Genomic DNA, 13,113 nt, shown 5'->3' with positions numbered 1-13,113 from the left:
TCCATTAAAAAGTTGTGAAGTTTAATTGCATCTGCTCATGGTAGTGATGCATTAGTTAAGTGGATTCCCAAAAACAATCAAGAGAGGGTTCTCTAAGGGCTTGTTTGGTTACATGAGTTTGGAGATTTCAAACCTATGGAGTCATAATTTAAAAAATTAACTGTTTGGAGATTTCAAACCTATGTGGATTCATCTTGATTTTTGTGAATGAGCAAATTTTTAGCATTTTTATAGTAGAGATTAAATATCTGGATTTTACCCTATACCCATAAATCTACATATTCATATTTTTAGTGTAAAAAGATGAATCTAAAGATTTTCAATCAAACAGGTATAAATCTCGTATACATGAATCCAAAATTTTGAAATATCGGATTCTTATAACCAAACAGGCCCTAAAGAAACACGAAGAGATTTTTAACCAAAGAAAGGAGGTACAAGCGTCATTTCATATCAGAAAGGAAGACAATAAGACAGACAGAGGGAAACGTGAATACGTGATGGCGTACGCCGGCCCACTGGGCTCGAGAACCTTTCCCTTCATCGATTAAGAACTATCTCTATTATAAATCCCACGATTCTCACCCAATCGAGCTTCCACGATTCTCACCCACTCTTCAACCCAACCAAACGGAGCCTCTATTTTCCTAGTGTCAATTGGCTCTGTCTAAGACTCTTAACCTCCTCTCCTCTCAACTCCGCTATTACAGACTGCCTTTCTCGAAATCTATCTCCATTTTTTCTGCAAAATTCTTAGTGTTTGCAAGGTTTTATCAATAACCCTAGTTTTTTTTCTTGTTTTAAGAGGGAATAATGCCTCCTCGGGCATCCAATAAAAAGGGTTCACCGGCTGCAAAAAGGGGACCAAAGGGGAGGAAGCCGGCCTCAGCGTCGCCACTAGGGATTGTTTCTAATGAAAACAAAGCATCAGAATCGGAGGTTCAGGTGGTGGTTGTCGAGGAGACGAAGATTGCAGAAGTAGTGCAAAATACTGCAGAAGAAGAGAAGGGAGTTCCTCACGAAAAAAAGTCATTGGAGGCGGTGGTTCAAGAAGGACATGAGGTTTTGAAGACCGAGGACAAGGTTGTTATGGAAGGAGAAACGTCTTTGACAGCCGCGATGGTTGAGGAAGAGCCTAAGGCGATAGGTGGAGTTGTTGAGGATAACAATTCAGAAGTGGTATCCGGAGATTCTCTTATTTTGAATTCTTCCAATGCGATGGAACACAAGGACAACGCGGGAGAGACGAGTGGCGGAGAGGAGCAGAATGTTGTCGTTCATATGGATCTCGACAAAGAGACTCGAAAAGAAAGCGACGAAGGTACGTCCGAAGATGAAATAATTTATTTTCATTTAATTTTACATGCTTTTTTAGCACAGTTAGTGCCGGGGCTCGTCCGCATCCATCCACTTGATAAAATTATAATTTACCCTTCAAACAGGAGAGTTCTTCCTTTTTCCCCTGGTAGTACAAAGATGTTATTCAATAATATGAAAGGAGTTTCCGTTGGGTAGATTTGGAGTAACTGAATTTCGCCTGGATTCTGAACTATTAGGAATTTGCCTTCTGATTTTATCGTTTTACAAACCATATCCCAGTTATGAATTCAACTAAATTTTTTTTCCTTTTTCATTTCTCAAGTTCGTCCCTCATATTTTCTTTTCATCGTACAAATACTAGTAGCGTGGGAGGGCTTCACCTTATTAACTGGTCCATTTTCAGAGGGGCAGGTTTCTGTACATGGTATGGTGTACAGATACGCAGAAGGGCTTGCCCAGGAAAAATATGAAAGAATAGAAATTGGGTAGGCTGATGTGTAGTTTTTTTCTCTTTGGATATTTTATTTAATTTTTTTAATGGTATGGTGGGTGTATGTAGAATATATTTGAAATAGTTGAGCTTGGCTCAAGAACATTCATTACATGACAGATCCTATATGATGAACTATCTTTTAAGCTACAAGTCAACCATTTTTTCAAGTTTGTGTAACAAAATAATATCCCCCTTTGCTTTTGGTGGATGACTTACAATCAAGGTTCAAACTTTCAGTTCATCTCACCATCTCATCCTTTTGGCGAGATGACTGAAATACTGAAATTTCGCCGATAGCTCGGCTAAATTTCAGATTTTTTTCCAAATTTCGACTCAATATTTCGGTGTGTTTTTTGTGTTATTTATTTTCGGTGTCTAGCCTAATCTAAGGCCAAAAAATACAATGGAAATGTTATTTTTGCCTAAAACCTAATGCAAAGTGTTGTTGATCAGCACATGCCTGACTGTATACAAGTGAAACTCAATGTTTGAAACATGCATTTCCACTAAGTTTTTTTTTATTAAAATGCAACAATAAATACTAGAAGTAGAATTAAATATACAAGTATGGGTAGGGCTAGATCCATCCTCTTGGGTCATGGAGGAGTACTTTGAATGCTTGAGATAAATAGGCCATGACACGGTATGGATTAAGTTATCCATATAGTCCATCATTGGCCTTCTATAGGTAGCATCATCAACATTAAGTAGATATCCTACCCTAGGGGATGTGTCGTACGGCCATATAGACTGTAACCCGGTCATGCAACTAGCATTGCTAGTTTTGTTGGTCTTGATGGATATCCAAAAATAGAGTCTACAAATGATACACCTGATCCATCTCCCTACCCATACGCAGACATACTATTGGAGTCAGTAGATGAACCACCATATGCTCCACCATATCCATATCCATAACCATAAGCTTTGTACAATACAACCCCTTGGAATTTTCAAATTTGCATCCCAATTTTTTGAGATTTCTGCAAAAATTTTGAAATTCACTGATATTACCAAAAATTTCAGCGAGATTTCACCAAAATATTGAACCTTTTCATTTCATGGCCTATTTCTTTTCGGTACTTAACGGCCGAAATTTCATACTATGCTTACAATTTAGTGGATGCACATGCATGACATTTTGTGCTTACGTTTGAGTCATTGATTTCTATTGAAAAATAGTGCTTTTGAGAGGTGAGAAGGATTTAAAGATACAAAACATTTTGTCCACTCCCCCCCTCGGTACGGCTCTATCTATTCCCTTTCTCACAACCTAATATCATATAGAGCATGACTGTCAAAGCATCTGCCTAGGTGGCAAGGTGGTTTTTCAACCGCTTTGTTTTGAACCGCTTAATTGACGTCAAATCTACAAAGAACTCCAAGGCCCAAAGTGACATGGAACCTATTTTTTGCTCCAGGGGCGCTGCTCCCACACCCCCACTGGGGCCTTTGTGCCTGTCGGCAACAGAATGTGAAGCATAAGCCATACTCAACATCAAGAATCAATGAATCAGTAAATGCCTAGGCAGACGCTTTGACAACCATGTTTTGATGAGATGAACTTATTTTTGTGTTTTTTTTTTGAATAATTATAATTCTTGAATGCTTTTTTTTTGGATGAATGTGACTATTGAATACTTGTTTAGCTTATTATAGAAAATAGTTGTATTGAAAATTTTTTATCCAACCGCTTTGGTCGCCTTATTGCCGCCTAGGCGCTGCTTTGTCACCTTAATTTAGCTATTAGTAGCTGCTGGCTTAACTACCCAGCAGCTTGCCTAGCTCCGTGAGTGTATATTCATGAAACCAGGGGCTATCAACGGGTAATTGGTAAATTGTTTGAAGATTCCTACTTGACTGCTCAAGATGGCACTTTTCTTTTTATACTCTATTATTCAATGATATTTATTAGAAGTTGACAAATCAGGAAGATCAGGTGGCTGAATCCAGGTTACCAAATAGTTTTCAAGCAAAATCATGTGACAGAATGAAAGTAACCATCTACAGATCATCATTCTCCAATGATGCTCTTAATAAAACTATTGTCCCAAGATTTATGTAACCAAATGCACCATTAAGATTGCTGTCAAGTGGTCCTTTTTTGGTGTAAACTATTTGCCTTGCTTGGAAGGCACTGTAATATTGATTATTTTTGTTTTTAGCACTAGGTTTTTTTGGATTCCTAGGGAGCATTTCTGTAATTTTATACATTCGTAGACCACAGTTATTAGTCTTTTCAATATTTACAGATTTATTTGTTATGTCTTTAATATTTTATTTGAGTTCATAGGTATTGGGAGCCCAAAAATCAATCAATAAATGCAGTTTCCTGTTGTCAGAGGTAGATTGAATTGAATGGAATAATTGAATTGTGGTTTTGAGTAGCCTAGGGCTGCGTGTGGGTCCCCCCCCCTTCTTTCCTGTGCAGTCTTTTACCTCTCTACAACCCTGAGAGAATCTCAGAATCTTCCCTTAATCACACATGCACTGATACACTATTAGCAGTAAGAAATTAATTATTAGGATAACATTGCTGGGGCCCCCCTACCAAACAATTATTTCCTGGTGTTCTAGCCTGTTTGATAGCCATTGTTCATTTGTTGACTTACGAGTGTCAGGCTTGCTCAAATTGCTTGATGAAAAACAGAAGGAAGAGAACTGACTTTTTACCAAATTGAAAAACTATGAGAGTACCACTGCTGTTCCTGCAAAATGAGATTCAAGGCTAAGCTACTTGCATTTCAATTCTGACAGAGTAGCAGAAATGCAGAAGTTGGGGGGGGGGTTGTTTAGGGCCTCTCGGCTTCTAGAGGAAATTTGCCATAATTGATTTGGACTCTTTTTTTTTTTTTGAGTTTCTCAAGATGAGAAGCTGGCTTTTCTGAATCTAAGTACAAGCAGAGAAGCTTAGGTAAACATGCTCCTGGTGAAACATAAAGATATGCTTTTTGTTGTTTTGCTTCTTAGGCTTTGCTGACTTGCTATGTGTCCTCATCATCATGACTTCATTTCTGCTGGGTCTATGAATATGTCTTAATCATTTCAGGTGCCAAACACAATATAACTAAAGAAGAGACTGCAGCTGCCGAAGTTGAAGGCATCAAAGGAAGTAGCGAAGTTGAAGTTTCCAAGGGAGGCAAGGAAGTTGATGATAGCAAAGTACGCAGTGAGGATGATACTGATGCCAATGGAACTGCTTGTAAGGATGAAGAGGCTGATAAGAGTAGAAGGGAAGGGGAAGAAGAACCGGTTGAAGAGGAAGAAGAACTGGTTGAAGAGGAAGAAGAACCAGTTGAAGAGGAAGAAGAACCGGTTGACGATACTGAAACAGTTGGGGATAGAGCGAATGATGATGATGCCAATGGAACTGCATGTAAGGATGATGAAGCCGATGAAAGTGGAAGTGATGAGGAAGATAATGATGAAGAAGAAGACCCTTCTCTATATATGGAAGCTCCTCTCACAGACAGGAAAAAGGAAAAGGAGTTTGAAATTTTTGTTGGAGGACTGGATAAGGAGGCAGTTGAAGAAGATCTAATAAAAATCTTTGGGGAGTTTGGGGAAATTCGGTCAGCAAGGATAGTAAAGCATCAAACTTCACAGAAAAGCAAAGGTTTTGCATTTATTTCGTATGCTACAGTTGAGCAAGCCAAGAAAGTCCTTGCCGAATTGAAGGATGGGATTGAGGTTGTACATTTTGATACCTCAGCGCTCTGGCGCGCCCTCCTTTCTGTATGCACCATTGCTTTTGTGTCATCCAACTCTGACCATCTACCGATATTGTTATTGTCAGGTGAGAGGCAAGCGTGTTGGTATATCTGCGAGTCAAGACAATGATACACTTTACATGGGCAATATTTGCAAGACATGGACAAAAGAGCAAGTACAATTCCAATCTGTTTTGGTCTTTTTATCCTTTTACTTGTGCCACCTGTTGGAATGCAGATAGATAATTGTGGATTTGCAGCCTTTATGATAGATCACAAACATGTTACATCTGTTTCCATATTGCCACTGCAGGTGATGTTGCCATTGCCATCTTGTGTTCTTGATCTAATGTGCTTCCTTTTGTTTTTGGGTATAAGGTACTTGAGACACTGAAAAGCTTTGGGATTGAACAAATTGAGGACATCTATCTACCAAAGGATCCCAAAAATGAAGGAAAGAGCAGAGGTTTTGCTCTTCTGGAATTTGGTACCCACTCTGATGCCATGGCAGCTTTTCAGCGGCTTAGGAAGCCAGATGCTGTCTTTGGCTGCGATAGAAGTGCTAAAGTTGCTTTTGCAGTGTCTTCAATTCATCCCAGCGAGGAAGCTCTCGCACAGGTTAGGAATATAGTTTGGGATATATGTTCATAAGCTGCATTCTTGCATACTTCTCTAATTTATGCAGGGACATCATTTTGTTCCCCTAATTTATGGGGATGTTATTTTGTTACAAGGATACACCTTAGAGAGAATTGTATTTAAGCTACTGGTCGGGATTACAAATGGGGTTGATAAGCTCGCAGCTATAGGACAGTAAGCCTGGAATGATACGAATACAATTAGACCTGCATTTAGTGTGAAAGGTAGGGATTATGGAGAGGCTTGGTCTCAACACTTCTGAAATTTCCCGATCTTCAATTTGGGTTTTAGATCAGAAATGGTCCTAGTAATGCATGTTCTGTACAATAGCTTTTATGTTAATAGCAGTCCTGTTATTTTTGGCGGGGCCTTTTGGTAGCTTCTGAATCCAGCTTCTCAAGTTTTCAGAACTTCTCTGTAGTTTTACAGAGATCTCCAGGCATTTTGTATGGTATACTTGATTGATTAGGATTTGTCAATTTAGGAAATCTCCCATAGAGTTTGCAATTGAGGTATTTGGTCAATCTTAGTATTTTTAAAGGATGCAGGTGTATGGCTAAAAGGCAACTGATTTGAGGGATCGATTGTGGCTGTTGCTTGGAAGGGATAGTCTCTCCTCATTCCTCTTCCCCCACAGTTCAGACCAAGATCTTCTTTCTCTTCTTTCAAACCCCCCCCCCCTGCGGGGTCATGTTCTTGCCTTTGCTAACTGGTATAATGAAGGACCATCAAGCAAATAGCCTTGGATTCTCCCTTGCTCTGATTTTTAGATCTGACAACCACCCACAGCACAGTATCTTCAGAACTCTGGTTGGATTGCTTCGGCCAACCAATCAGCAAGATTCTGAACCTGGTGGGGGGGGGACGGCAGACTTGTTAATAAACAGAATACCATAGGGTTACATAAGTAGATAAAGAGCAAATGGATGAGATAAGATTTATTAATTTACTAATTAGAGGTTAGGACAAACTAGCAATTGACATAATTTATGGACCGAGCAGGATTAAAAATAAGGGAGGGAGAGAGCTTTGGGAGCACAGTAGGGACAAGTGGATCAAAATAGTCATCTGAAATTGAATGCATAAAAGAGAGGAGGGGATGGATGATGTAGCCTCAATTGAATGAGGGTCAACAATCCAAGATCTTAGATGAATAACCTGTTAGGAAAACATTGGGGTTTCTAGAGAACATCAACCAGAAGTGTTAGGTATTTTGTTTGGGTCAGAACAAGGATCTTTGGTTGAGTTGGGAGCCTATATTATGTCCCCTAATCTGGGGGATTATTGAAGGATGACTGTTGGAATAAGTCATTTTTAATTCTGGACTTATGTTTAGGGTTTTAGGAATCTAGGGCATCAAGGGATAAGGTTAGGGATTGCGAAAGGGGCTGAATTGGGTTAAGAGTGCTGCTGTGCATCCTAGGATGACAATGGATACAAGGTCAGATATGGATGGAAGGCTTCTGGGTAGGGAGAAGGGCTTCAATGGGGTTGGGATCAAATAGAAAAATAGGACAGAGAGGGGGAATGGAACAGCTGTTGGCTTACCATTTTACTTGGAGATTAAAGCCTTCTAGAAGTCATGGAAGGGTGACAGAACCAAGCAGACTGACCACAGCCAAAGAGCTTATTGAAAACTGAGGAATTTCCTTCATAGTTACCTTTGCTACGTTTTCAGTCAACCAGAAGGTGTCAAGGGATTTCAGATCCAGTTGTTCACCGTATTGTTTACTGCTATGGTTAAGAAAAAGCTGTGCATGGAAAAATTGCCATTCTGTTGGTATGACATTTGTCATTTGGGGGCCCCCGCCGCCCCCCCCGGGGGGGGGGGGGGGGGGGCGGGGGGGGGCCCCCCGGGGCCGCCGCCCCGGCCCCCCCCCCCCCGGCCCCCCCCCCGTTGGTGCTTTGTCTTTAATTGATGGGAAGTTTGTATGAATACCATGCAAGACATGCTAGGTACATACTGCAGGGTTTTTTGCAATGCCCAGTATTTTCTTTGCATATACTAAACAAGATGCTCCCTTTTGCAGCATAATTTCTTCTAAACAACTCCAAAGCAATGACAGTTATCCTATGTTCTTTTGCAGGTTAAAACTGTATTCATTGAGGGTTTGACTGATTCTTGGGATGAAGAGAAGGTGAAGGAGCTCTGCAAACAGTATGGTGAAATAGAAAAAATTCAGTTGTCTCGGAATCTTGGTAAAAAACGAAAGGACTTTGGTTTTGTAACATTCACTTCTCGAGAAAGTGCAGTAGCTTGTGTGGAGGGTATCAGTAATGCCCAGATTGTTGATGGTGATGTCAAGGTATGATATTTTCTACTCTTAAGTTTATGTTGAATGCCAAGTAGTATATTTTAACACTTGACTTCTTATCATAGGTCAAAGCAAACCTAGCTAAGCCTCAAAATAAGGGTCGCCTTGCAAAGCGGGGTGTTCGAGGTGGTTTCAAGGTTGAGGAGGATGAAAAGACTGAAGAAACTACTTCATCAAAAGTGAAGGTTCATGTTAAGTCCAAAGGAAGTGGAGGGAAGGGGAAGAAGAAAAAAGCGAAAGGAGCTAAACTATCTAAAACTCAGGCTATCGTCCCATCCAGGTCAGAAAGAACTAGTCATCAGAAGAACCGACGACCTCCAAAAGGTGAGAAACGTGTTATGAGAGACATGGACACTGGTTACAATGACCGGCCATCAAAGAAATCACGTGGTAAGTTCTCAGATTTGTACCATTATTTATTATGTTTATTTAGCTCTGTGATCCTTCATATTCTGCTTCATAATTCTGCTTCATAATTCTGACAACATATTCTATCAATAAAAGGTTTTACTTTCAAATCTGTAGGCAATATGCATGGTAGGCCACCTCCGCCAAAAAACAGTTCTGGTCGAAGTAACAGACCTCATTCTGGGAAGTCAAGGCCATACTATGGTGCAGCTTCTACCCCTTATGGGAGCACTTATGCGCAGGGGTATCCTGCATCCTCCTCTAGGTACCAGGGCCACCTGTATGCTGCAGCTTCTGGATCTAAGCGTCCATACACTGATATGGTAAATCCAATTTCTGTTTGTTTTTGGATATCTACTATCTGGGTTTGAGGTGGTGTTGATTCGACTATTTAATAATAAACTTCAGGAACCTCATGCTGGATACCTTGAACCTGCTGCTAATAGACAAAACCAGGAGGCATATGGTTATGGCCCAAGAAGGTAGCTTCACAACTCAATTTTATGTTTCAGAATTTCTCCTTTTAATGGTGCTCAGTGGTTTGCTTATTCAACAGATCTGCTGGATATGATTTTCAAGGGAGCAGTGGTGCTGCTTTTGGTGGAGGTAATGTTTGCACCTGCTATTTCAGGTCTTTTCTGGTAACTAGTTGGCATTTTCATGGGCTCATTCCACTGTGACTGCTGGAGTCCCTAGAGATTTTTACCTGGCAACTACTAGAGAAGGAAAGTATTTCAAGTAGAGTGTGATAACTAGTGTTAGAATTTTGGTGGGCAAGGTAGAGTATTCCCATTTCCCAATTACGCTACCTTAACTAGTTTGTGCTTATTAATCATAAAATAGAACTTGTTTGTGCTTATTATAGATGATTCAACTATGGACACTCATGAGGTATTTCATTGATGTATCTTTTTTGTTGATGATATCATTTTGATGGATGAGACAAGGGCATGGATTGACATGAAGTTGGAATCATGGAGATCAATTTTTGGAATCAAAAGGCCCCAAGATCAGTAGATTAGAGACAAAATATATGGTGTATGACTTTTAGTTACACTAGGAAGGATAATGAGGTGGTGAACAGCAATGTGAGGGAGATCTAAAAAGTGTGTTTAGGTAACTGGACTCACTCATAAATAAAGGAAGGTGATATAGAAGATGATGGTTCTTGGAGAACTATAATAGGGATAGATGATACGTAGAGGTGCATTTGGAGTGTTATTTGGTTGACACATTTCTTTTGACTTAAAGAAAGTTTATTGGAAGGTCATTCAACCAGCTATGGTGTGGTGTGGATGTTGGGTTGTGAGGAAGCTTTAGTATAGTAGAAATGAGAATGTCAAGATGGAAAAGTGTTTTAAGTTGTATAGAGGAGACGAGAAGGAGAGAACAACAAGAGAGAATTGGTTTGTCTGAGCTTTGGGAGTTTTCAAGTTGGTATTGAAGTTCCCGTTCCATTTGATCTAACCTAAACAAACCAAGGGAAACACCAGGAAAATTACAAAAGAGAAAATACAGCATAATTCTCATCCTCAATAGCTGAACTGTGGCAGAACGAGGAGGGTTAAAGCGTGGAATGATAATATTTTATCTGATTTTTGCGGTAGTTCTGACTTATGGTACCCAACAGCCTACAATTAAGTCATCTGAGTTGGCATGACCATCTTTAACTAAATCCCTGGATGCTCCAATATGTAGGTATTGTCTGATTTGGATTGAAATCATTGAAGGAATTCCAAGAGTTTTATTGATTCCAGGAAGACCCCAGATTTGAGTAATGCTAATATTTACAACAAATCCTCTTACTCCAATCATCATATTACTTGAATGAAGGAAGTTGGTAGGTAAATTGAGTGACAATGAAGATCAACCATTAGTGGGGATGTCTGTTTTAGGGAAATAATGCCTCAACCGTAAAATGACACTAGGAGAAGTGAGATTTCCCAGACACGAATAGAGCTGATTGCATGTTAAGGATATATGATTGAGTAATTGTGATTGTTTTCTTATCATTGTGATTCTGTGCACTTGACATCTTATAAGTAATAAATCCCTATGAAAACTGGAGGTGAGTCATTCTGACAATACCTTCAGTCTTAACTACAAAAAGCAATCAGATACATAAAATTCTTGCTTCTTTGCTGCTCTCAAATTCCCAAATGAACTTCAATGCATTAGTACCAGCTTCTATGGCTTAATTAAATTATTTTTGTTACCTAATAAATTGGAGGTAGTTTTCCTCCTTTTTCAGTGGGGGTTTGGGTGAAAGGTTTCATCTGATATTCCTTATTACTGGGTGATTATTGTTTCACTTTATTGCTCAGCAGCATCTCTGTGAATGAGCTATGGCTTTTTTGTTTTTTCAACTGTTGCTGTCTCCAAAGGGAAACATTTAAGAAGGAGATGGGGAATAAGAGTTCCCTAGTGGAGAATTAACAACAGTTTCATTTTTTCTATTGTTTTCGATTGGGTAACTTTTCATTTCTGAAAATGGTGAGAACTAGTCCGTCTTGTGATAAGCTTTTTGCTTGTTTTGTGCAGCTCCAGCGTCTGTGGTCCCACCTTATGTCTCTAATTATGCAAGCTATGGTGGATACCAGGTATCTCTCAATGTGATACTTCCTTTCTAACATATACATGATGACCCATGTGTATTGAATCCCCATGTTATCAGCATCCATGTTTTAGTCCTGAAACTATAATGTGAGTCATAATGGACAGTTTTGCTTGACTACTTGTTTGGATCCTTAAAAACTGGTTTCTTGGTAACATTACAGTTATCTTCTCTCATTAAATTTCTTTTGACTGCGTCACAGTTATGGTTTGATCCTAATCCATCCACCTCCTCTATACTAAGCCTTGTCCTATCTTATAGGCGCTGCCTGCAGGATTCTTAGGCATTGTACTAATTCATTTAATTTTTATTTTACTTTTTTTCTTTTGTCACTTGCACTAAACTTTTCCTCTTCTCCCCTGACAAATTTACAAGCAGGGTGGTGGTACCAGTGGCAGGTACGTGTACCCTAGCAGTTCAGTGTACCCACCTCAGCGGCCTTACTACTGAAACAGCAAGATCTGCCACTATATAATCTTTCTGCAATGCCTGCTTTCTGTTGAGGGTATGTTCAACTTGTTGGCTACTATGCCATCGGAAGGAGAAGAGAGTTGAAGGCTCCTGCCAATTTTCCTGAATTTGTTGTCTGAATGTTATCGCACTGTTGGAATATTAGTGTAAGAAATTGGTAGGTGTACAGTTTTCTTTGCAGGGGTGGGGAATTGGTTATTGATATCTAACATCCATCAAGGAATTCCTGTAATGGCGTTGTCTTGATTCCTAATTAAATTAAAATGGAATTATCCCACAGCATTTTGGTGCAACCCTAACATTTTTTTCATTTTTTTCGTGCAACCTTGTGTTACTTGTGCATTGTACGTATCTGCCATATTTTCGACCGTCCAAGTTTGAAGGGCTTTTATATTCATGTCTTTATACTATTAACCTTACAGGAAAGGACTCTGTTCGGCAGTATGCTTCTGCCTTGTCTGGATCCAAGACCCCAACAGGCAATGGTAAAGTGAAGTGGAGGAGGTCCTGGTTTTATTGGGTTGTTGATCTTTCTATCTCAAAATTCCATTTGTCATGGCTTGATATAGACGATTTACATTCATTTCATGGTTCCACCAGCGTTATACATGAGTGGCAGCGAGGAGCAAATCACTCTACTGCCTGATAGGACTCTCAGCGCCTAAGGAGTGAGGAATCCAAATGATACAATCTAACTGTGGATGCATTCTCCCTCTAAAGGCTATGCTCTTGCCTGTGTTTTTTCTCATGTTGTTTTAAAGAAAATGAAGAATTTTCAACATAAAAGGGTGGTTCTATCAATAATGGTTGACACTGTTGTGTAGAGATTGAGAATTCGACGCTTCCTATGATATACATAATAGTTTCCACACCCAAAGCTACCAATTCTGTAGAAGAAAATAAAGAAATTCTCTAAGCCTGTTTGATTACTTGAGTTTGGGAATTTTAAATCTATGGAGTCATGGTTCATAAAATTAACTTTTTCCTTAGCTTGAATATTTGGAATGAAATCTGTAGATTCATCCAGAAAAACATCTATAGAGTCATGGTTCAAATGTTTAACACTTTTATAGTAAGGATGAAATCTCTGGATTTTACCTCACACTCATAAATCTATAAATTCACGTTTTTAGTGTAAAAATG

At 39.4% G+C, this 13,113-nt stretch overlaps 1 protein-coding gene across 2 annotated transcripts; it reads left to right on the top strand.

Moving 5' to 3' along the window:
• The first annotated feature begins 540 nt into the window (after positions 1 to 540).
• On the top strand, positions 541 to 12,263 carry LOC149013931 (uncharacterized). 2 transcript variants are annotated; one of them, XM_089158214.1, is made up of 11 exons: positions 541 to 1,321; positions 4,863 to 5,503; positions 5,610 to 5,699; positions 5,902 to 6,141; positions 8,250 to 8,468; positions 8,543 to 8,867; positions 9,003 to 9,208; positions 9,294 to 9,367; positions 9,442 to 9,491; positions 11,427 to 11,485; positions 11,878 to 12,263. In XM_089158214.1, exons 1-11 carry the CDS (start codon positions 814 to 816, stop codon positions 11,947 to 11,949), a joined length of 2,484 nt encoding a protein of 827 aa, XP_089014340.1. In that variant the 5' UTR covers positions 541 to 813; the 3' UTR covers positions 11,950 to 12,263. The 2 variants fall into 2 exon arrangements, with proteins under 2 accessions (XP_089014340.1, XP_089014339.1); XM_089158213.1 differs by having other exon boundaries at positions 11,875 to 12,263.
• The last annotated feature ends 850 nt before the right edge of the window (positions 12,264 to 13,113 follow it).

The sequence above is a fragment of the Hakea prostrata genome, chromosome 6 (assembly GCF_041222555.1).
Source record: "Hakea prostrata isolate BN-2017 chromosome 6, UWA_Hpros_2, whole genome shotgun sequence".
Classification (NCBI taxonomy): domain Eukaryota; kingdom Viridiplantae; phylum Streptophyta; class Magnoliopsida; order Proteales; family Proteaceae; genus Hakea; species Hakea prostrata.
This window is presented reverse-complemented; position numbering and strand designations above follow the sequence as displayed.

Bases quoted from the DNA above. Each gene is read 5' to 3' on its own strand.
- LOC149013931 (XM_089158213.1), top strand. From the start codon at position 814: ATGCCTCCTCGGGCATCCAATAAAAAGGGTTCACCGGCTGCAAAAAGG. The intron at 5,700-5,901 runs GTACAATTCCAA...TTTGGGTATAAG, and splicing joins AGACATGGACAAAAGAGCAA to GTACTTGAGACACTGAAAAG. The intron at 9,492-11,426 runs GTAATGTTTGCA...TGTTTTGTGCAG, and splicing joins TGGTGCTGCTTTTGGTGGAG to CTCCAGCGTCTGTGGTCCCA.